Below are 24,651 nucleotides of genomic sequence, written 5' to 3' on the forward strand. Positions count from 1 at the left end.
CGCACGATGACGGTGCTGTCGGACAGGGGTGTACATTAATTCGGGAGAGAAGATTCGTCTTGAATATCTTACCGCTAATTACATTTTATACAGCAGCTATTCGTTCCATCCTTGGCTTGAGGAGAGTGCTCTGGATATAGACGTGTCCAAGTAAAAAAATACACGAAAAAACGGCCGTACCGCACACATCAGGCCTACGGGAACAACCCGTGTGTTGAGTCGGTAGCTATAGAACGTCAAAGTCGACATCCACCGTCATGGCAACGTGTACATTATTCATGGAAAGTTAGCCGGATGCCGTAGCATTCAATGATAATACTACTATGTCCATGTATTCCTTGTTGTGTTAGGAGCAAACTTTGAGGAAAATATCGTCCTCAGTCCACAATCACACGCAACATTTAGACAAAAAAGTTTCCTCACAAACCTTTGTCGTCTGCTTGACAACAGGATTCTGGGTAATGATATGGCGGCGGGAAAATACACGTGCCGTAGGTTGTAGCAACAAAGAGAGGTTTTGATGATTGATCACACTTAGAGTCCAATTGCAGGTCAGCAATTTTAAGAAAATAAGTTGTCTTGTAAATGATTGTGTTTAGCAGGAAGCGGATGTGACATTTGTCTTATAAACCAGCCGACAACGATGTAGTGTGATCCTCCCACGAAGCCCTCAGACTGTTCCAATAAGGGACAGAGAGTTTTTGTCCTCGTCGCCTTCTAATGCATGCTTATCGAAGCTTTTCAGACAGTGTTCTGAATACGTTAGTCTGTCAGGTTTGCATTTCTAACTGATAGAAAATTCAAGCCCTAATAGACTGATCCTGATTGTCAATCACAATTAGCGGTTCGACCAATGAGAGAGTGACTGCATGTCCGTCAAATATTTGCATTTCTATGTTTTAATTTTGCATTTCTACATTTCGACGGAGGTGGGCGGGGCTATGGTATCGGTCTATTTAGACTAGGCGCGTGAAACTAAAATAATAATAAATAATAATAAAAGATCACCATGTAATTTTTGTGTCGCTTTTGAGCACTTTTGATAAGAAATCTGCACGCAAATGTGGTTAACAGTGGTATTAGATATCAATTTCATAAAGATTACAGCAACTAGAATATTTCCAGTGTTCAAGCCTCATTAAATGCTCTGGGTGCCTTTAAATTTGTTGTGATAGTATTTCATTAGCCTGGAGTCCAACCTTCTTTATGATAGCTTTAGTCCGCTACCCTAGCTCCGCTTCCCGTCTCTTGGGTAGCGTACTAAAGCCGAGAAGGCTGGAAATGTAAATGTATTTTACGATCATAATTTCATGGATTCCATTGGATTGAGATTCCTGGCCCGCCATCTAGCGACAGACAACAGTACTGTGAGCATGACGTAATCAAGATGGCGGGAAGGGGGTTGGACGGTGGCGTCGCGTTGCGTCGTGTCTGTTTGTAGCCTAGATGCGGTTTTATCCTCTCCCTTTAGATCATCTCTCAGACAAGAAAATAACAGACATGGACGTGGGACCGGTAAGGAATAGTTGGAATTGTGTTGCTCAGCTTAGCTTCATTTTATTTTCTATATTTAGGTTTGAAATTTGTTTTAGAAGAAGGGGGGGGGGGCATAATTTGCAGCACTTGTCGTCTGTACCTGCGAATACCCGAATAGCTGAGCCCATGGATGTTCCATATATTTCATCTTCCATATAATCTTTGTAGGTAGTTTTTCCACGCTTAAGACTTTAACCGGTCTGTTCCATCCACAGTTTCTGTTCCTTTTTGAAAGTTTCGGTGTGGAGGGGCGGGGTAAGGTTAACGTTAACTGGTCAGTGACATGACATTTTGAGACTCTCTTCCTCATCTCCGGATACGTATTAAGATATTTTATTCCCTTCTACCTCCATTTTATAAAACATTAACAGTGTTAAGTCCAACGGCAGCGCTGTGAAAACCAACATATTCATAAAAACTGATGTAACATACGGTAGTGTTCAACTAAGGAGGTCCTTGGTTCAACTCACCATTTTACTCACGCTTTTTTAGGTCTTTCTAGTGTTCCACGAGGAGGGGAAGAGCTAAAAACGTGAAGCGGTAGAAAGCTATAGAAAAAAACACACACTCAAAAACAAGCATAAAACACTGAGCCAACCTGTACATCTGCTTGGAGATTGCTGAGGACTTAGTACGAGAATAAAGGGTATGCGCATTGGCCTCCCCCCCCATTAATGATGGAAATGACACAGATCATTATGAACCACAAGAGGCGAGTAGCAGTCTCCTGCCTTCCGGAATCGAACCCGGGCCCGCTAGTGCACAAACTGTATGTACTAACTGCTAGGCTAAAAGGTCCAGTTAGACTGGTCAGTTGGTGGCGCTTGAACCCCACTGTTACAATACATTATAGAATTCTGTATATCTTTTTCTTTATGTTCTTTATACCCTTCTGCTCCAGATGGTGAAGATTTGTGACATCAACCCCCACGTGGTGTGTATCCTGTGTGCTGGGTACTTCATCGATGCCACCACCGTCACAGAGTGTCTACACACATGTAAGTTACACTCTTGAGATGTAGTGTTAACAGACGCTGGGGCAGAAATTTGTAACATAACATATTAGATGGTGTGGACAGCTAATGTAATGTGTTATTCGGAGAAAAGTGAAGTACATGTAGTCTGGACTTGGAGTACCCACAGTCTCTTGCTTGCTGTTAGGGACTGATGAGCCCCCTCCCACTACTATGGGGTCAGGTAGGCTGCTAGGAGCAAATCTGTAGTCAGGCTAGGCCTTAAACTTCAACAGAAATCTGCTGAAATGTCTCTTTGAAAGTATATATATGACTGAACTGTTGGTCTTCCTCTTTCCAGTTTGTAAGAGCTGCATAGTGAAGTACCTCCAGACCAGTAAGTTCTGTCCCATGTGCAATATCAAGATCCACGAGACACAGCCACTGCTGAACCTGCGGCCCGACAGGACCATGCAGGACATCGTCTACAAGGTCGTGCCCGGGCTCTGGGAAAGTCAGTCTGTTTGTTTGTTTGTTTGTTTTTTGTTTGTTCATTTAAGTGGATGGGATTGAAAGCATGATTTTGAAAACTATCTTCTTAGAAGATACTTTTTTAATCACTGTATGATAATTATATATTAGGCCACAGCAAGTAAATTTTATGAATGACATCCTCTGCAGACTCCAAACTTAGTTGGCGTGGGAAAAAAAAAGGGGGGGCCAAAAAAACAAGATATCCACATTTTCAAACTTGGATATAAGTGTACCATAAAGCATGTAAGAATAATTGAAGTGATAAAACATGGTATTACAACGAACATGTCACTAACAGTAACTAACATGTCAACGTTAGAATCATTCTGAATTTAGATCCGGGTTTGTAAAGATCCGGGTTATTATGTCTTCAACAGACAGACAGCTACACAACGGTCTACTCAAACCGCATAACATTAGTTACTTCATCTGACCCTGAAATCGATTTTGTCAGTACTTCACTTCATTCAAGAAAAACACATCGAATTACACGTTGTTGATAATACTGGCACAGACTAATTCCAATTACAAGTTTGGTATGAGGGCTGCAATGTGTCCTCCTTTAAGTTGGTGACGAGGAGCAATCTTATTACAGCTTGCAGACACTAATTGTGCAACACATTTGTATTGATATTTCACCATTCCTACATGTGCAAATGCCTTTTTACAGCATCTAGAACATTTTTGCAATGAACCTGACAAACGTTGCAAACACATTGCCCCGTTTTCTGTATATTGACCATTGGCAAAGGGTAAAAAATTTCTTGTTTTTTATTTCAAAATCAGGCGAAAATCAATGTGTGCGCTGATGTCATCCATAGAATTTACTTGCTGTGGCCTTATGTTATAAGAGCTTAAGTTAAGGGATGCATCATAAACTCAAGATGGATGTGTGTCAGTGTGTGTGTGTACATTTTAGCTTTTAGTCACATGTCCCTGTGGCATGAGTGGTAAGCGATCCCACATATGGATCAGGTTCTGTGGGCGGGGTTAAGCCGTAGCGAAGCTGCATTGCACTACTAGCTACTTGCCTCCTGTTTCACCTTAAGAAGAAGTATATACCTGATTGCAAGAAAGAAGTACCTTCGTAGTAAATTTTGAAATGCTTTCTCTCTTGTTCGTTCTATAGATGAGGTACAGAGGCAAAAAGAGTTTTATCGCTGTCGAGGAATGGACAAAACAAGAGCTCTAGGTAAGAAAGAAACATTCATACAAGCTACTTTTATAGACTTAACATGGTCATCAGTCCAATTTTGTGTGTGACAGGAACATCATGTTAGTCATGAGTTGTGCAATAAAGACAGCATCAGTGTAGAGCTAAAAAGACATTATTGTAGCACCACCAGAGAAATGGAAAGTAACATCACTTTGAGTCTTTGACATTTCACCTTCTTTGGGAAACAGATATGTACCAGTTTTGAATATTTACCTAGCACAGACAGTACATAAACCTGTGTGTTGTTGAATGTTTCTGATCAGGGTTTCTTGTGTTATGTAGGTCCATCAGCCACTGTCAACAGAGAGGATGTGGACAACTCTAAGAACCACTACTACAGGCACGATGAGCAGGTATCCATGTGCCTGGAAAGACACGGGTATGTTTCACCTCAATCTTAAATGATTATCTTTTTGTTTCTCCAATTGTTGGAAAACCTGAACCACTAGCATATATGATGTGCCTTCAACTACGTCTTTTTTTTCTGGAGTGAGTGCTTATGTTGAATTGCTCAAAACATCAGAACACACAAAATGCATGAAGATTGTAGTTCCTCCCCTATTTCAACCTACTGCGTACCGGTAGCAACAATTGTTGAAAATGTATTTTGTGTTGTTCCTTGATTTCTAGTACCTCCGTTGTGTCCGAGTCAGAGGATGAAGATGAGATTAGAACTTACATGAAGGTATGTCCAACGTCCCTTTGTAATAATGTTGAAAAATGAACTGTACATGTGATATTGCTTATGCCTTTATATCACTAATATACTCTGTAGTTGTCTGTGTATTTATCCAGTATTTGCTTCTTTTCTAGCCGTTACAACACAAATTTATTCGCTGCTCTGTGCGAGCGGCTGTTGTACACATCAAAAAGCTCATAGTCAAGAAACTTGCAGTACCAAGGAGACTGGAGGTGAGTTGGATATCAGGACATTTTTTCTGCCAAGATGTTTCGCCATTAGACGATTTGCCATCACCTGTGTGGATGTCATCCATATAATCACAACCTGGGGTAATGTGGGAAAAAATTAGGTTGAACAAAAAATATGAATTTAGCTACATGTATAACCTTCAATAACATGTTGCCTTGTTCCTCTTAACAGGTAGAGGTGTTATGTAATGGCAGAGTTCTGCCCAAGTCTGTCACCATGAAGTATATCTGGTTGTCTCACTGGCAAGCCAAGGTAGGCTGGCAGATTCATGGTCTCCACTTTCTCATCATTTGTCTGTGCTGCTTTCTGAAATCAATCTTCACGCCTCATTTTTTTTGGCGATGCCTCGTGGGCAGAGCTGGCAGTACCTTATTTATCTATATTTGTTACTAATCAAACTGGAATATACGTCTTCTTCAGGCAGCTCCCATGGTGCTTCATTATCGCCTCAGGCCGAGAGCCTTGACATCCAAGAGTGACTCCAGCAGCTAGCTACTAAAGGGATCCAGCTGATGTTGTGCATTAAAGGGGGAGGGGGGCAGGAATTGGGCAGACCCTTGGAAGATACATGTACAACATGTATACCAGAAGGGTCTGAAGCAGAGACGTTTTTATGGACTGACTGTCATCATGTCTTTTCTTCAGGTTTGTATCTATGTATGATGGTAAGAACCACATGTTTGGTCATGTAGACATTTGGTCAAGTTTTTATAACATAACATAACATATACATTCATGAAACAATCTCACCGTCCAATTTATACACTTCAGTGATGTCAGCAAGTATGTACTTAATTATTGGGTTATGTAAAGGTATGATGGCATGCAATTATGTGCAAATTAGGAGTCACTTTTATGCTATTTCATAAATACAGCATGCATGGCAGAGATGCATTGTGTTTGATAATGCATGTAATGTATTTAGAAATACACTCATGTACACTTCAGGTAATAGCATATTGCATTACATTGTATATTCAAACATAGATATATCTGTGCAAATCATAAGCATATTTGAATATTTTATGTATCTCAATGTATGTACATGTACTTAAAATTAGCACATTTGAAGTGAAAATTGCTGTTTGTTCAAGTTCATCTTCATTTCTGTAGGTCTTTGTGCTTCCATTTGTTGCACTTCATAAGGTATGCGCTAAATATACTGGAACTGTAGTTGAATACCTGTAGTTCTTATCTTTAAACAACTTTCAAGATTTTTTCAAGATACATTCCATGTTTTATGCAATACTGACCCATACAAGCAAAGAACTCCTAAGGCCTTGTACAGTTGGAGGGGTTGAGATCAAATGTGCTGACAAAGGAAAACAAGGGAATTTTGCAAGGGCTAGAAGTCAATGGGTTGACTCAGCCAATGGTGAACATGTGTAAAGGAAAACTATGTGATAGTTCTGTGATAGGAACTTACTTGATGATGTTGATGATGTGACAACAAAAAGGACTTAGATTTTGTCAGCCAAATTGTCTTAACATACGATTTGAATATTGCTAACACTTAGATAGGATCTCATGTATTGTGTTTTTTTACAAGAATTATCCAAGTATGGTTTCTATATTATACTACCAACGTATGATATTGTAATTTTGTATGTTTCTAAGTGCAAATGCCAGAATTTCGCACTTGATATGTATAGCGTCATGACCCCGGCTATTCTGATGTTGACTGCTTCTTACCCTGTGTATTACAAGAAATATTTTACCAGAACATGTACAGTATTTGTTTCTCTTGTTTCTACATTTTAGAACAATACTGTATAGCTATATAGCCAAAACATTTTGATTTGAAACTACAATAGTTGTGCAATTGTACAAGGTGTTTATGTGTGTGTGTGTGTGTGTGTGTGTGTATGTATGTGTGTGTGTGCCTATAAAATAACTATGGGAAGCAAAAGGGTTTACAATTTCTTACTACCTGGGGAAACCAGGTTGAATGTGTGTATAAGAAATACTTACAGATAACAGAATTTTCGTTGCCTTCATTCCTTGGATCTCTCCAAAGGGTTGCCACAAGTCGTTGAACAAATACAATGGTATTTTTGGCTGTCTAACAATCTAATATTCCTGTCATAATGTAGTAATGTGTGCTGATTACTTAACGGTGCAATTTAACCTTGGCCACCAGGGGAGCCATTTGATGGGCTGAATTCTTAATACAATTGAAACAAGTCAACCTAAGTGTTGCTTTTTATCACCTTGGATATCTGTTCAAAATTGTTTATTTTTCGACCCATTCATCAATGAATTAAAGATTGAAGTTTTTCGAATCCCTTCCTTTCCAGCTCTATATCTACACAGTGAGTGCTTCGTTACTTTGCTGCTGTGTACAACACAGGAGAACTGTCAGAGTCTTATGGAAATGTTGTCGTACATGGTGATTGGTTGTAAAACTAAAAGCAGGCATCACGCTCACTGCCGCAGCATGAAATGCCATAACGTTATGGGTTGGGTCTTTGGTTTCGTGCAACACCGGGCCCTTCCAAATGCCGAACATTTTGTTCCTCGTTAAAGCTTTGTTCGGATTGCTGCTTTTAAGATTATCCTTTAGATATCCTTGACATCTTCGGAGTAATGGTGGGTTTCAGAAGGATCATACATGTCCTCATCCGTGTACGTGTGGATGGAAAGGGTTTCATCCACGTCGTTAACGTTAGGAGGGCGAACCAACACTTGGTCGGGCCTTTGGTACCTCGGATTGCTGATAAGAGTCGCTACACAAATGGCTGGCTGGAAAAGATGCGGACTGATAGTTGTATCTGGTACATTTACATCCGCGTTGTTTAGTTCACTGTTTTCTAAAACTTGTTCGGATCTGTCCTACATCGGGATACCAATAAGACTTGTTGCACTGATCATTGCTTGAGCAAGATGCGACTTGTTCCCAGTGTCTAGGGCATTTTGAGCAGCATTTCTGTCGTTGTCTCGCTTGTAGCTGATCACCCAGAGTAAGAGCAATGGTAGAAATAGGAGCAACACGGTTGACATAACGACAATGGGTATAAGATATTGCAAACCCGTTTTCTCTTCAGTTAGCCATGTTATGGGGGGAGGAAACGTTTTGTTGGGCCTGTTTTCCACCAAGTTGGCGAACATTGTAACATCCGTGAGCTCAAGGTACTTTGAATTAGCGGTGGATCTAGAATCCGTGGTCTCATAGGACGGTGTCGTAGGGAATTCTACATTCGGAATATCTTTCGAAACGAGGCATTTCGAATCAACTTCTACCGCACGCCTCTAAAAGTGGTCGGCATTAAAATCCCCCCGTCTCTATGAGCTACAAAGCAATAGATACCAGTCAAACCAGACTCTCCTCTCAGTCTGATCTGGTCAGTGGTTGGACCGTTTGACTGTTTGGTCACCATTGTTTGGTCATAGCTAGACACCAAGGCAATGCTGCCTTTGTTCCTCAATACTTTGGTATCGTCCATACTGACTAGCTGCAAGGTCGCGCCACTTTCTAGAGCTACAGTTATACCGTCTTGTCTACCCCTTATCTTGTCTTTCTCTCGTTTTCCCCATAGCTAACACGATGACAAACAGCGCTCGGATGTGTAAGGGACCAAACACAAATGACTCACTACCCACTTCCCTTCCCTTTAATAACTAGCTTAAGATGAGCGTAGGAAGGATGGTCTACAAAACCCCATTTGAGGTGGAATTCTTTTGATAGTGAATATGTCAGACAAAATTCTAGGTTGTCGATGCGAAGTCGAACCACCTATCCTTCCCAAGGAAAATTAGTTTTGTTCACCTTGAGGCTCCAGTCCATTTTGTAGATGTCGTCTTGCCCCGAAAGAATGTGACGTTGTTCGCCTACCCTGATAACTTTCAGTGCGACAAGCCCCCCAGGTGTTTTCTTGCTTAAACAAGCAAGGCAGTCTCGAGTTAAGTTCAGGACTCGTAGTCCGATAAGGGATTCAGGACTAGTGTATGTAGTAAGGAAAGCCCTCGGAACCATCCACTTTCAACTTCCGACAGTAAATTTCTTGACAAATCTAGCATTTCAAGATATGGGATTTCTTTAAACACCCGCGCTCTAGAGTAGTGATGCGGTTATTGGAAAAGGACAAATCGACATGTGAGTTATTGAGACCGGCGAACCATGCCCGTTTCAGTCGTGGTAAGATGTTATTATCTAAATACACTGATTGTCTGGAAATTCGGCGATCCACTGGGCGATCCACTGGGCAGTGGCTTAGGGTACAGATTCTGAAAGTGGCGTGGAGGTAAAGTTACAATCGCCACTTTGCTTTTCGCAAAATGTGCAAGTTTTGTTGTAATCATAATGGGTATTCTGTTTGTTGGAAACACTATTCGGCTGGATTGGAATGAGTGCTGAGTCTTAATCAAGGTCATAAGACGCATAATTGTTACAAACATGACTTGTACAATGTACATTTATATTTCAAATGTACTTAAAAAGATTTCCATGCAACATTGCAACATCACAGATGGTACATGTATGTTTCAAAGGGCAAAATCCTCTCAAAGTGTGAAATGACCACAAATATGTTGTGACTCATACCAATTTGCCAAAGTACACAAATATCTACAAAGCAGACGGGTGTGTTGGGATATAACCTGTGGATACAGCAGTACTGTAGTATGCTATGTGTAACCACAGATGGAGAGAAACCATACAGAGAACCCTTATGCACAAATTCAATGTCTGCTCTTGAAAAAGCAACAGAACTTCTATCTACAAATACTGTTCCAAACAATATAAAAACCTGGAAAAGCTCTTTACCTATGCCCACCTGGAATAAATAGAGGAAAACAACACCCGAAAATGAAATCTTCTCGTCTATACTAAGATTGTGCCTACACAAAATCAAGCTAAACATAAGATTGTGCCTACACAAAATCAAGCTAAACATAACATCTAGGATAGATAATTTTGAATAGAACACCTACACAGTACACTGTATCAAACACATACTGTTCTGCACAAATGTACTGCTTGGATAAGACTAAAAGAATTAAAAGAACCATGACATGGATACATAAAACTGTCATCAGCAATGTCACACACAATGTCATAGTGCACATCATTTTGTAGATACTAACTTTAGTATTTCTTTTGAAGACCTTCTTATAGGACATAAAATTGCAGGAATGTAGACTTAGTCTGTCCCACCTCCGGATTACCTGTGCATACTCAGTATGGAGCCATAGCCTGGGTCCCAACCTAGTTTTTACCGGTACCCAGACTAGTCAAGACAACGACAGGCATGAAATGGCACAACTAAGGAAGCAAACCCTCATCTGAGCATGACACATTTTCCTACAGCTTAGCCCAGAAAACACCAATGGATTTGTCCCTGATTGTCAGAACTGAACCATCAAAATACACATGTTCACATCACCTATACATACATTTCTGCACAAATATTGGTATATATACAGCAGTCACTGACTTGTGGTGTAAGACAGTACTTTGAATATAATAAGCCCTTGCTTAAAGCTCAAACTCTTGAACAATCAAATATCTCTTTCTGCCATAAAACGAATCAAATTATCAATAGATTGTTACAATAAGTACAGTTCCCCAGACATCACTGTTTCCACATGTTTGACAGTTTCTGCAGAGAAAGTGGGGATGTTTTCTTGGACTTCATTTTTCCATCTGAGGTACTGTCCTTCTGCTTTGTGCTTTTGTCGGGGGTACTGTCCCTGCTACCCAGTGCCTTGTTCTTACTGCCCTTGCCATCCTTATTGTGTTCGACCTTAAGTCCTTTTCCCTTAGATTTGGGCTCTTCTTGACTAGCTGTGAAAAAGCGATGTGGGGTGCGTGGACTCCACTTCACCTTGAGGATGGAGGTCGTTGCCGGGGACGACAGCTGGGGCTTTGTGTCCTTCAAATAACAAATAACAAATAACAAACAGAGTCATCTCTAATTTATCCTTCAACTTCAGTCGCATAGTTTTTTTGCAAGTCGGATGTCTAGCTGCCTATATGAAGTTTAACATGAGTGAAACATTTGTTTGCCTGTCGTAAAATTGATGATAGACTGGCTGTAAAGCAAAGGATGTTAGGCAATTATCAATAAAGTTCAATGATCTTAGGCCCTCAAAGTAAAAGTGCATTCTCATATCTTGTTATGAGTTACACCTTCTCTGGAGCACAAATACACAAAAGTAGGGGCAAGAACAATGAGGCAAGCAGCAGCATAAATGACAATTGTCAAGTGAAGGCATGGATACTTTTGTTATCAGGTGCTTATCAGCTTCTTGCCTGAGGTGTCACCAAAAATCGTCTCTGAACTGCAGCTCACCTGTTTCCTCTGTATCATGCTGAATCTGCCCACACCTGCCCACTTGTCCTGACATGCCAGCAACCGCTCCTCCATGTGCAGTACTCTCTGTACCTGCTGGGTGGCGCCGTTACCTTTACTCTGTTGCCCAGCCATTTCTTGCTTCGTATTTGTCTCCCCTCTCGTTTTAATGACCGTCTCCTCAATGACAACATTTTGAATGTCAGCTGGGGGTCGACTGGCTCTCTGCAAGGCCTAGAAGACACAAGAAAGTGGTATGTGTTTGCTTCTTAAGTGCACCATTGATCCTTTAGTGATTTTTACTGGCTACTTAAAAAGTTTACCCATATGCAGGCATTACATTCTTAAGTTACAACAATGTTCCAGCAAAAATCTACCACCTGCCATAATAGCAAAATTTGCCAGACCACTCCTGCCGTTTCCGGAGGAACATCCTAATCATGTCTATTGTTTGCAATGAAGTTTTCCTCACCTGTTTGACGATGTCGTACGCTGTGCTCTCCCTGTCCACAGGAAAGACACTGAACGGTTCTGAGGGCACAGCTCCATAAACACACACCTGCAACAGGGAAATTATGGGGATCAAAAATTAACAATGCAAAATGGGTAACAAGTACCGGTAAGTGGTAATGAAAGCCAAACCATGAGGTAGCTGATGGTTTCTTAGGTTATAACATAGATGAAGATACAATAATGACCTATCAAGTACAATTCCAATATTGTTGTTGAGCTTGGGATATTTTGGGGGTTAAAAGTAATGAAGACCACTTGACCTGTCCCCCTTGCTGATCCTCTGACCCGTCTGGGGAGCTGACATCAGTCTTTATAAACAGGGTGCTCAGCTCCATGGGGTGGTCCTGGGGAGAGTGCAGCCAAACGTGACGGTAACCTGAACAGAATACAAACTGGTTAGTATTCACTTGAGTTAGATAGGCAATGTGGCTATCAAAGGCTCAAAAGGGCAGCAATGAAAGGTAATTTCACCACTATCCTACTCACCCCTTGCAAGGCTCATGAATGGAATGATCCGTTGGGCCCCTGGTGATGATGATGATGACATGACATCGGTGACAGTGAACCTGACAAAGGTCAACTCTGGAAAGGTCACCTGGACAAATCAAACAAACAGAGAAGTAGAAGGATTGCAATCCATACAAATTATTGAAATGAAATGACTACTGTATCAGCACCAAGGACAGTACCTGTGTACTGCTGTGGATAGCCTTCAGCAAAAGGGATGGGGAAGTAGTGGCACTAATTCTGAACCAATGATAAGGACACTTAGACATAGCACTATTAATAGGTATCACAAAGGATCTCTAAAGCACGATCTGAGAGTGTGTGTACATGTAACTGTATACAATGAACATTTAGAATCTATTTGATTGACACACCAAACAGATACCTTGTGAAGCGTCACACTAATTACCTGGAACTTTAAAGTCTCTGCCCAGATGGGGTTGACAGCATTCCTGTGGACAGTCTTGGTCCTGTGTTTGACACAGTCGGCTGGGACACCAATGACTTCTACCTCCACCATGGGGCTGCCCTGCAGGCTGGACGGACACACGTACTGGCCCGACAGCACCTGCAACACCACACAGTCAGAGGTTTCCTAGGTCTGGGTCGTGAGCGGGAGGAATGCATGGCTGGGTATCCATGGTTTTGTCATACCATAAGTCTGTGTGTATCTCTGCTACACAGCTACATGTAACTACACCGCAAAACTGACAAGATGTTCGGATGATGATATATGTGTGACTGAGGAGGTTTTATAAATTAAACCTCCTTGGTGTGGTTGGTTAGGTGGGGTTGAAAATGGTTGTATTGCTGTGTAGCAGAACAGACAAGAAGGTGTTCACAAATTTACAAGCATGACAAAGTTACAATACAGAATCTCACAAACGTACTGCATGTATATGAGTATATAACACAGGTATTAATTCTTGCCATTTTTGCTAAAATATACTCAGGAGTCATTGTCAGTTACCTATCACTAGGGTGTGGGGGACAGAGCCATTTTGCAACAATGTTTACATAAAGTACAATACATGTACAGGTAGCTGCAGAAACAGCTAGTGAAACATGTGTTACCGTGATGTCCATGCTGCGCGGCTGCATGCCACACCTGTCCTTGTCCATGGGGCAGAAGCGCCTGTAGGAGGGGTGGGCGGGGTCCCACATCACCCGGGGTTTCAGGACAAAACCACACCCACCGTTCTGATGGAACATAGCCGAGTTCAAGTGCATAGGCACATCTGAGAGAAAAGAAAAGACTTTGAGTAAAATGTAAGCAGTCTGTAAAGTTTTATGGAATGTTTTACTTCACAGGACAGAGCTGATGTGATTGACAATGATTGTATCATAATTCATTAAATACACAGTAAAAAGAGGATATACAAAATTGACTCCACTGGAGGAGCTTGTTCTTTTATGCTACTTTGTCAATGCTCTGGATAAACAATGTAATATTTGATTAAAAATCTAACACTAGGAAACCTCACCAGAGTTTTTGATCAAACAATTGGTTTCCCGTAGGTCGTAGGTAAACTGACCACAATATCGAGCCTGCAATATCTGATGCTTTCAATATTTTTTTACTACTGATTCGAACGAACTTTGGCATTTCTGCTATAAAGGCATGTTGTGGAGTGTAAATTACTGGTACCGTCTGTCTGGTAGTTGAGGGCCACCAGTTGAAGTCCATGTAGCCAGAATGGCATGGGGTTGGGGTTAGAGGAGTCGAAGCGTGTCCCTGCAGGGTAGGTTCTCAGGAGCTGTTTCTCCGTATGAGTGGGTAAGGTTAAGGGATATACCGGTAGTACAGAAATACATAATCTACAGTTTGTTTAGTTTTTCAGTTACTATTACTGGCACAAGTAAACAGGGGCAGTTACATTATATTAGGGAGAATGAAAACTTGCAGGTTGTGCTTTATAACATAAGAATTAGCACTTTTCCTTCATTGCTAAGTCTGCGCTCACAGTCTCATCAAAATTTGTGACTTGTGGACGTACCGACTGATAAGTATCTAATGCCAGCTCAGAAGAGGACCAGAAATAGTCATGCTTTTAAGTACCAGAGTTATCAGCCAAGGATTGACGTGTTCAAAAATTCGTATTTCCCGAGAACCATTGTAGAATGGAACTCGTTGTCATCAAGTACTGTAGGAGCTTCATCACTAAGTAGCTTTAAAGAACAGTTGCAGTCAGATATGCAAAGACTAGGTGTAACAGACCGTTCGGTGTAATATGACCAGCTGCTGCCGCGCCGCGTGCCTGCGAAGCTGGTGTGTTACGCCTGATGGCGGTTATACCGGCTATATAGATACAGATACAGATAGATACAGATACAGATAATATATGAATGGCCATACACAGATGACAGTTGTCTATCATTCTGTCAACCCCATCCAAAAGACATCCATCTTGTTCTTAGAAACTGTTGCATTTAAGTACGGAGGTTAAAGACAAATTTTCATATACAGTATTTGTAGTACTACGCTCAACTACACAATACTGTAGCCTTCTTGACTGTGCAATGCCATACAAAGGATATGTGAGGAGCTTGCCAGGGTGTTTCCTGACTTGTGCTTTCCCAGTGTTCTCGTTGATGGAGGAGATGTGATAGCACTTGGGCGTCCTCATGATGGAGCTGATGTTCAGCTGGGCCGAGTCACGGTCCCCGGACGGGCGCCGGTCCAGGTCACGCGGGAGGCTGGACTTGCGGGTGTCGTGGGGAACGCTGGACTTGCGGGTGGAGGCACGTTCCCTTTTGAGGCTGGACTGCTCCGAAGGAAACCCTGGGTACAAAACAAGTTAAGTAAGCGACAAAACCCTAATGCTCTTGTGGCTCTGGCTACTATTTAGCAAACATGTCTACCTGGTAAACAACATCTGTTTTTATTGTTATCAAGATCAAAGTCTTTCCAACAGAAAAAATAAAAGACCATTTGATAAGTAGGCCAGTATTACCAGAGGCCAAAAATTCAGTAGAAAGTTCAGTAGGTGGACTATGATTGGGTTGGAAAGCCTAAACTTCGGAAGGTAATGTTTGACTTTACTTAAATCTTAAAACCTCCAACACAAGACTAAGACTTATCCAAAATTCTAGGAGACAAGGCTTTAAACAAAATGGTTAATAAGAAGTCAGACGATGCCCACCTCTGAATTTGACTGCCTGCAGGTACGGCACAAGATCAGACAGCTCCGGAGCTACCTGGCTGGTTTCTTTTTCCTCCTTGGGGACTACGATGGGCTGGTTATCAACCAGGAAGGTATGTCGACGTGTGCTGTCACGGCTGCTCGGGTCACTTTTTGTCCGCAGCTGCGTGACCTCCTCAGCATCTACATGGTAACATTTCACTCAATCAATCTGTCTACCTGTGAAACTCCTGTGAAGATTCATTCAACTCAATCACAGTGCATTACTTCTGTGTTAAGTCTTCCCGGCTCTGTGCATAATTTGATACCTGATTTCATGGCATGTTGCATGACTTGCAACTGAATTTATGGCACAATGAATGACTTCATTTCAAACTCATCCCATAGCTTAGTGTGCAATATATAGATTTCATGTAAAACAGCACAGTTTACACTTGATTCTCTGTCATAGCATGGGCTTCTGATTCCATTGGATGCTGAAGTGCATGGCTTACTGTAATACATGTGTACATCAAATGTTGCAGCATGCTGTACGAGACCTTGAGTGCATGGTGCATCAGTGATTATCTGTGAGAGCACACAAGCGCAGGACACAACAGAATTTTCAAGGAGGACTTCAAACATGTGATTATATTGAGAGTGGACTCAGCACAATGAAGCAGTGATAGGCAACTAGAGGTGATTAAAGACAAATCATACGAGATGCAAGCTGAAGTGATGTCTGCCCAATCACGGGCAAGATGAATCGGGCTCTCTTCAAACTGTAGATATTTTAAAAAAATTATTCGCAGCTTTTGAGTGATACAAATCCGAAATTTACAATCCTGCTCTCAGGGTAAATGTGCTTTTAATTCCGATATTGTAACATATCATCCACTTAAGCTCAAGAAATATTTTCAAAGAGAGGACATGCATGCTAGTGGAGGTAAAAAGACATATTTGAACTATGGTTAAAACAGTAACTACAGAATGATATTCTACAGTCTGAAGATTGCCACTCCTGCCAGTGTTGTACCCACCATGGCTAAAGAAGCTGGTGATGCTCTCAGGAAATGACAGAGGCCTGCCCCACCCCCGAGGGAGGGTCTTGGGGCTACCCTTGCGGGTTGTGGAAGGACTACCCTTAGTGGGGGTCGATGAGCTACCCTTGTGAGGTGGGAAAGGATTACCCAGACTAAAGCTTGATGGTACACCCCTGGGGAAAGTCCATGCAGTAACCACAGGGGAACTGGAGGGGCTCTCCTTATGGAGTGTCCAGTTGCCCACCCCTGTTGGACTGGTTGGAATGTCCCGTGGGGTTAATGGAGAAGCTATAAATGCATGTAGAGGACAAAAGAGAAAGAAATAGCGGTTAGTGTAGGTCCTACGAGATAGAGTGCTTTTTCTGTTTGTTGTAAGTTTGGTTTGTATTAGTGGCTACAGTGAGAGGAAAGCACTCATACTGTTGTGAGAAGCCATACACATAAAGAACATCAAATACAGTACATACTAGTTTACAGAATACAAGTTAGTAATTCCATTCCAGAACTGAGTTCACCTCAGACTGTTGCTTAATGTATTACTTTGGAATGAAATGTTTTTTGGTCTTTGAATATGACAAAGGTCATGGAAGGAAAGCCTGTTGTCCAACTAACAATAACAATTACCAAACACTAGTGCATGTATATGGAGTAACCTTCAGATGCATCTACGTAATTAGAACTGTTACAGTACATATACCACAAAATTCATTTTGTTTTGTGTTCCTGTTCTTGGGACTAAACAACTTGACAGATCAACTTTGATGAGGGAATCTGTCTTTGCACCAAGAAATTCAAAGAACATTTTCCAAGAAAAAGAGAAGGTACATGTTGAAACAAATGATGTGACAGTCAATTACTGTTTCTTATTGCCTACTGGTATCTGATACTAAATTTTTCCTTGCAATTTGGGTGAAATGTTATTGTTACAATATCACCCCTCGGCAGTACATGATACAATGTATTTGTCCTTGAACTATTCCCATCCCCTCCTCCAGCAGTCTGTGGTACCTACAGGGCATGTCACTATCCTCCTCCTCCTCCAGGTAATCATCATCTAGCTCATCTTCCGACAGACAGCCCGTATCCATGGCAACCTGCTCGGTGCTGATGTTGATGGTCTGCTGTTGGCTGGCTAAAAGATGTGCCTGCAGGATAAAGTCACAATCTTTCAGCACAGACAGATGTTGATATAATCAAGAGGCACATTGATGAGATTACGTTTCCCACAGACACATCTCAAACAAAATATAAGTCATCATTGTCTGAGGCACAGACTGGCACTGACAGCACTGTTACTGTCAGTGGACAGTCTACAACTTTCAAAATACAGTAACTGTAAAATTTTGATCAGCTTGGATGACATTGCGTGAAATTTGAAAGAAAATCCCATTTTTAGTTGATTTCCCAGTACCTTCTGTCTGAGTAGGTCGACAGGAATGCGGTAGGGGTGAAGTGTCTTGTTCTTGAGCAGGATGCGGCCCTTCAGCTGGTTGGGGGAGGGCAGAGAAGGATCGTCTACTGCATCCGACTCAAACAGGAACCTCGTCACCAGCTTCTCTCCCAGGATACTCTGGAGAAGAAAAATTGCACCAGGTCATGATGAATTATGGAATACATGAAGTTAGTGCAGTACACTTCAGTCTACCTACATGTACATGTATCTCATTTAGGATGTACATTTACAATAGGTCTAGGGTTGCATTGAGGAAAGACAAATATTACTTACCTCCCGTCATACAGCTTGCCCCTCCTATTCGTCCTCATGCTAACAATTTATACAGCAACTAGATCTAGTGATCTATTGGTAGTCTACATTTAGGGGCAGTTAAAAAAAAAGATTTTGGTTCCAGCGCTAACAAATTTTTTACAGGCAGCCAAGATCTTGTCTCCAAGGGCAAATACTAGATTCAAAACAGTAAAATACTTCATGAGAGGGGGTTTATACCAGAAAGGGGGCCAAAGAAAAAAAGGTGTATGAATGACAAGATAAATGTGATGCTTCACCGTGAAACAATGTGCCATCTTGACTTGCTGCTGCAGACAGCAGTGGTTCTCTATGGACAGGATGACGGGGTAGTCCGACGCCAGGAAGGCGCTGTCGTTGATGGCCTCCACCACGTCTCTGAAGGGTATCTTGGTGGTGAGGGTGTGTCCGTGGTAGATGATGGGGTTACCGTCCTCCCCATCCCAGCAGTCCAGCTCCACACATCTACATCCAGTCAGCAGCACCTGCATGGCACGGGACATGCCAGGCATTCAGGAGGATCCAGATACTATTTCATACACATATTCATGAATTTTGAGGTAACCCCTCTGAATTTAAAATGTTTTGTATGGCAAGTCAATAGCAGACTCACACGCTGGTACAAGGCCCAAAGAGAATCTAGAACACAAAATTGTGTGAGGATCCTATTCTAATCGGTTCAAGGTGCACACGGCCCTGGGACAATCTGGAAAGTACACAGAGTGATTCAGTTTTCAACTACGACATCTCTTACAAATGAATTGTCACATATCCACACTGCTGAAGGAGCCTTACCTCTCTATAGAGCTCCACTGAGGACTCCCCTCTGAGCTGGTGGCCTGTAAGGTAGCTATTGTGGGAACTGGCAATGTAGTAGTGAGAAAGTGTCTGGTCCATGTCCTGAAAAAAAACATCTTGGGAGTTGAATCTTGAAGGAGGGCATGTTTAAAGTGGTACAAGAATAGGTGAATATCTAAAGAACATAATGTAATGCATTGCGAAAGCTGTACCATCAACTGTGTCAAGTCTGGGAAAATCCTTATTTTTAGCTGCAAATGTTATATGTCATATTTGCTTTCTTACCTCTTCTCTGATTGTACTTTTGATGAAAGCATTGTTGGTCTCGTCCATCAGAAACCTGGCAAACCCTTCAAAGGACAAGCAGCCCTCCTTCCTCAGGGGTGCACTTGGCTCATGTCTCTGCAACATTCAGAGAGTACCAACAAATGAAAGAAAATTCTTAGATGACACATATTGGGATATGTAATTAAGTTGAGAGTAAAGGAAAGATTTTCTAAAAATTCTGCTTTCTGATTGGTCATTAAATCTAATACAGTTAAAGCTAACTTCTTGCCCTTGTCCATTTGGCAATTTTATGAATAAACAAATTTAGCATCATTACACTAGAAAGTGGCAGGAAGAAACAAATTGTAGTCATCAAAAGTACAGCTTTAAGAGGAATTCTAGCATTCCCCAAATAACCAACCTTAATGCTTAGCATGGCTTGCTTTAGGTTTACTAAAAACGTTTCCATAACCGCCATTTGGTTCCCGGCATGGCAGCAGCTGGATATATTACTAGTACACTGCACGACCTGGTGTACTCCTGTGCTGTACTCTCACCTCTATGATCCTCTCTACCTCCTGGTACGACAGATACTGCCCCTGTTCGTTCACCAGGAAGTCGTTGAGTTCCCCAACCCCGATCGCCATGTCCAGCGAACTCTCCACGCTGGCACTGTTAGCGATAACGCTGCCTACTGCGATGGCATCCACGATGGGCTTCATACGGCTGTCGGACTTACTCTGGCTGGTGTTTCTGGTGATGCTACCTGTGGTTAGATAACAACAACCATCTGTGACTCACACCTGGGCAATTACTATAATAATTGTACTCTTTTTGTATTGAAGTCACCTGACTCAACAGCTGCTCCATACCCTTGCACTTCTGCCCTTTATTGCAATGAGAATACATGTAAAAGCAATCATCAGTGATTTACAATGTTGTTGTCACTCTATTATTAATGTTAACTTATCAACAAGCATTATATATGTATATATCATTATCAAACAACTTCCTGAAAAAAAACACATATGAGACCAAGTTGATGAGACTGGAAAAACAGTTTCCACAACTCAAAGTCCCTGGCAGTTGCAAACAGACAAATGATACTTTCTGAATGAAGACAAACTTCAGTTATGACACATTGCTGTTGTAGAAGTTACAACTGAGCGTCAAACAAAATCTCCCACATATAAAAGAGGTTTTTCTCACATGGTCCCCTGTCTGCTGTCTCCTTGCCTGCAGTGACACAGCCCATGTGGTAGGCCAGTCGCCTCAGCTCACGACCCTTACAAGGCACCGCATACTTGTCAAACACCTGACATGGTGGGGGAAGAGGAGGACAGGTCTTACTAAAGCAAGGTTTTTGCAGTATAGATGAAAAATACGAGTTATACATGATAGGTCAACAAAAAATGTACCGTACGAACTAAACAATATCATTATTATTGGAGCCCTCAACGTAAAAAACATCTGTCACTACACAGAAGTATGCCGTTGACATGCCACGAAATGCATTAACCTGCACATATGATCAGTACAGCGTAGTTACGAGGTGGTTGCAAACCAGTTGTACATGATGTATTGGACCAAATTCAACCTGTGCTTCCCTGTATCTACATGTGTACGGAGGTGTTGGCACTTTTGAAGTGATCTATGTTTCAGGAATGTGACAAACCTCCCCCCCCCCACCTTTAACTTCTTTCTCACCTCCTTGAGATCCTTCCGGAGTCTGATGCTGAAGGACTTGAAGAGTTCCACAAACTCTACATAACTCAGGTGGGTGGCATGTAGGTACTTCAGACTGTCAGAAGAAGAGGAGTCCTTCTGCAATGGGATATAAATGTACATAATTGCATGAAAACCCTTCCGACTGACTGCATGAAGTACGGCTTGTGAAAGTCTAATAGATGTGGATCAATACTACATGCTACAGGTCAACATAAAGCAGGAGACCTCAGAATGAGGACAAAGCATGATGCTTTTTCGTTAGCTAGTAGTGCAATGCAGCTTTGCTACGGCCAAAGCACACCAGGTCACACTACTCTTCTCGATAGGTGTGTTGGGTTCTTTTATGTGCAGAGGTTTGACGTCATAAACAGGGCCGCTGGCTTTATAATTACGTCCCTATCTGAAAGGACGATGCAACTCTTTCCCATGTAGTAAATATTTTGACCCTGTCACAGACTTGCTTGAAGTGCTTTAGGACACAAATGTACACAGTATGTCACTATGTTGTAATCTACTTTGCTCAGAAAGTGCTGATCTTGTTTTGGAACTAAAATCACATCCACACCTTCTTCAGCTTCTCCCTTCCATACCAGCTCTTGGACAGCTGCCGGGGGCTGTGGGAGGGGGAAGGGGACTTTCCAGGGTCCAGGGTAGAGCCAGACCCCACAGGAGTGGCATTTCCATTGTACACCTCTGTCCGCACAGGACTTTGCTCGCTGTGATCCTTGATTGTAGTAAGATGCACTTTGCGCTTGGGAGATCGAGCTCGGTGTCGGCTCAGATTGAGACTGGAGGTCCGTCGGAATGGCGAGCCTTCCCTTGTGGTATTGTACGGGGATTTTTCCCGTGATTTCACCACTGGAATCCCGGGTGTCCCAATGTTCCACTGTCTTCCTCCAAACAGGGCTATGGCATCAGCTGGTGTTGGACCCTGTTCCAGAATAGAAGAATGTTGTTAGCTACAAAAATCCACATTAAGCAAAGAAGCTCACATTTCAAAACTCAATTGCGTCGGAAAGTAAAGTTTTCTATGCTGTCTCAGGATGCATCAAAAAAGCTATATGACTATCAAGCTGCAATGGACAAGTGTTCAGCACCATGGACATAGGTGATGATACCCTGCACATTGGGTACACGAAACTACATGTACATAGCCGAGTACTCCCTCTATACTTAACAAACTGTACTGCATGGTAGATGAATCATTGGTCAGTGTCCTACCTTGCACTTCTCGTCCTCGTAGTACACACTGAGGTACTGTCTCTGTAACCAGTGGAGCCGCTGGTCCACCTGTCTCCTCTGCTGCCCAGCAATCTGCAGCAGCTTCTTCAGCCCAGAGAACCAGATACCAGCTACACTGGTAGGGGCGATGAAATGCTTCCATCTGCAGATGGAGGAACAAGTTGGCATGACATGTGCAGTAATTGTTACCTAATTAAATGTTACCTAAAATGATATGGTCAAAATGACACAGATTCAAACAAAATTCACATGTCCCCAAGTCGTGCTAATATTTGCAAATCCTGCATTTTAAGTTGAAGATTTGTCAATTCAAATACTTCAAGTTAAAAGGTTTTTTTACCTGTTCTCTGCCAGTGATGTCCCATACATGACAGAGATGCAGTTCTGCTCATGTGTGACATTTGACAGCGAGTGACGCTTCATAATACTGCCGAGGTCTGCAAATTTCCTTCCCATCACGACATCCTTTATGCAAAACAAGTCCAGGAAGCCTTCGTCCGCACTGTCGTAGGAGTGTGCAGCGAACACGTAAATGGAATGTAGGTTTGGCCCCTCGCTGTTCCCGCGCTTGGTCCACACTATTTTACTATTGCACCTGAAGGAGGAATTTGTACATTATCACTGTCTTGTTGAAGTCCTAATAAATGTTGAAAGAGCTAGAAAAAAGTGTCAGAAAAAAGCAGTAGAGAAATAGAAGTGCTTGTTGTACAGGCAAGATCTTGTGCACTGTACTGGTATGGAGAAATATAACAGACAGCAACTTGAGAAAGAAACTCAGTATAGAGGATGACTGATTTACATTTTCTTAAACACATCTAACACTGTGGTTAACGGGCAACAGAGCTCGTGGTAGACCCAAGAAATCTTGGATGGAGAGTGTCAGGAAGGACATTAAGGTGTGTGACCTCACCAGTGTGGACCCACTGGACAGACCCGCTTGGAAGCATGGTATGAAGACTATAGCTGACTGCTGCCCACCCGTGTCATGGAACTCCGCAGCAGTATAATCCAACACTGGATACAACTACATGTAACTACTACACTATATCTTATACCACATACAACAGTTCATTCATGTACCTCAGTAGTGAGAGGAAGCTGACATGTGACTTGGAGGGGTCATCTGTGAAGGTCACAATGGTGGCTCCGTTGTGCATGAACTGGAGGGTGGGGAAGTCCAGCCTCCCCTGGGTGGGGGAGAGGAGCACCACCCCTGGGGTACCCTTGGACGAGCCATCCTCCTCCCTCAGCACAAACTCTTCCCCAGCTCCCAAGTGTAGTCTGAAAACATACGAGATATTAAAATCAAATACAGTCAGGCCACAACTTTTTTCTTTGACTATTAATATTATCAAGGAAACTACCAAAAATAGAAAAACACTAGTTGTCCAAAGCAGTACTAAATGGTAGTTTAGTCATATCGTCTTTTCTTTGAGTCTTTTTGCTTGAAATGCCAAGCCACAGTCATATTTCATCTGTTTCTTTCTTTCCATTCATTTTAATAAGAACCTCCTGTATGCCTCTCTCAATGTGCATGCTAACAGACAGTTTGAGGTAGTTACAACAACAGACTGTACACATACAAATGTACTTGGGCAAGAATTTGCAGCGAAGACTAACAAGGACTGGTATAAGTAGAAGCACATGAAGACAATTAGCAATTTACAATTCACACAAGTACTGACGTTGACTTTTACCAAAGCAATACAAACATTGTGAGTCATGTCAATGGGCACTTCAAAAGAATATTGTTTCATGTATGTGAATAGAATAGGACACATGTACATATGATGAGGTATGGCACTGCTTGTGACATTGAAGGTAGTCTTTGAGGTTAATTCTTAAAGGTTAAAACTTAACAGCAATATAAATGTATAAATAACAAAGTGCTGAACGCATACCCACACTAAGGCCCAACAATAACTGTTAAAATTTTTTTTAAAGGTTTAACACCAACAAACTACACTTATAATTACACTTGTAATTATACAAACTTAAGGTAGTTTTAGAAAACATCACATCATTAGACATGGCACCATCACTACATGCAAAACTAAAATTCTACACATTCTACCAAGGAGGTTTATCAAACCCTCCATGATTCTACAGACCATATTAAAAAAAACACATTTTACCAGCCTCTCTAATGGTAAGGCTGAACTGCATGTCCAGACCATGAGAAAGCTGTTAAAATTGTAAGTCTACAAGGCACACAGAGGATGTGGGG

General features: G+C 41.9%; 2 protein-coding genes across 7 annotated transcripts in view; one reads left to right on the forward strand and one right to left on the reverse strand.

Moving 5' to 3' along the window:
* The first annotated feature begins 1,361 nt into the window (after positions 1 to 1,361).
* LOC136430755 (polycomb group RING finger protein 1-like) lies at positions 1,362 to 5,774 on the forward strand. Its single transcript, XM_066421635.1, has 9 exons — positions 1,362 to 1,515; positions 2,438 to 2,534; positions 2,851 to 3,003; positions 4,153 to 4,215; positions 4,522 to 4,618; positions 4,870 to 4,924; positions 5,053 to 5,151; positions 5,342 to 5,422; positions 5,591 to 5,774. Exons 1-9 carry the CDS (start codon positions 1,447 to 1,449, stop codon positions 5,660 to 5,662), a joined length of 786 nt encoding a protein of 261 aa, XP_066277732.1. The 5' UTR covers positions 1,362 to 1,446; the 3' UTR covers positions 5,663 to 5,774.
* A 3,797-nt stretch (positions 5,775 to 9,571) lies between these two features.
* The window catches only part of LOC136430756 (1-phosphatidylinositol 4,5-bisphosphate phosphodiesterase epsilon-1-like), a 36,324-nt gene continuing 21,244 nt past the window's right edge, over positions 9,572 to 24,651 (reverse strand). For 4 of the 6 annotated variants that reach the window (XM_066421638.1, XM_066421636.1, XM_066421640.1 and 1 more), the window contains exons 8-30: positions 23,505 to 23,705; positions 22,765 to 23,019; positions 22,404 to 22,566; positions 21,748 to 22,113; positions 21,162 to 21,278; positions 20,664 to 20,769; positions 20,012 to 20,220; positions 19,473 to 19,589; positions 19,185 to 19,289; positions 18,650 to 18,874; positions 18,057 to 18,215; positions 17,658 to 17,790; positions 16,643 to 16,933; positions 15,624 to 15,806; positions 15,019 to 15,262; positions 14,129 to 14,253; positions 13,555 to 13,718; positions 12,890 to 13,048; positions 12,460 to 12,568; positions 12,234 to 12,349; positions 11,933 to 12,019; positions 11,461 to 11,694; positions 9,572 to 11,040 (exon numbers count right to left, since the gene is read on the reverse strand). In XM_066421638.1, the coding sequence (XP_066277735.1) occupies positions 10,741 to 11,040; positions 11,461 to 11,694; positions 11,933 to 12,019; positions 12,234 to 12,349; positions 12,460 to 12,568; positions 12,890 to 13,048; positions 13,555 to 13,718; positions 14,129 to 14,253; positions 15,019 to 15,262; positions 15,624 to 15,806; positions 16,643 to 16,933; positions 17,658 to 17,790; positions 18,057 to 18,215; positions 18,650 to 18,874; positions 19,185 to 19,289; positions 19,473 to 19,589; positions 20,012 to 20,220; positions 20,664 to 20,769; positions 21,162 to 21,278; positions 21,748 to 22,113; positions 22,404 to 22,566; positions 22,765 to 23,019; positions 23,505 to 23,705 (4,168 nt within the window). In that variant the 3' untranslated portion in view covers positions 9,572 to 10,740. The remainder of the gene's footprint in view (positions 11,041 to 11,460; positions 11,695 to 11,932; positions 12,020 to 12,233; positions 12,350 to 12,459; positions 12,569 to 12,889; positions 13,049 to 13,554; positions 13,719 to 14,128; positions 14,254 to 15,018; positions 15,263 to 15,623; positions 15,807 to 16,642; positions 16,934 to 17,657; positions 17,791 to 18,056; positions 18,216 to 18,649; positions 18,875 to 19,184; positions 19,290 to 19,472; positions 19,590 to 20,011; positions 20,221 to 20,663; positions 20,770 to 21,161; positions 21,279 to 21,747; positions 22,114 to 22,403; positions 22,567 to 22,764; positions 23,020 to 23,504; positions 23,706 to 24,651) is intronic. The other 2 variants (XR_010754935.1, XM_066421641.1) reach the window with 2 other exon arrangements.

This window comes from Branchiostoma lanceolatum, chromosome 3 (genome assembly GCF_035083965.1).
Source record: "Branchiostoma lanceolatum isolate klBraLanc5 chromosome 3, klBraLanc5.hap2, whole genome shotgun sequence".
NCBI classification, from domain to species: Eukaryota; Metazoa; Chordata; class Leptocardii; order Amphioxiformes; family Branchiostomatidae; genus Branchiostoma; species Branchiostoma lanceolatum.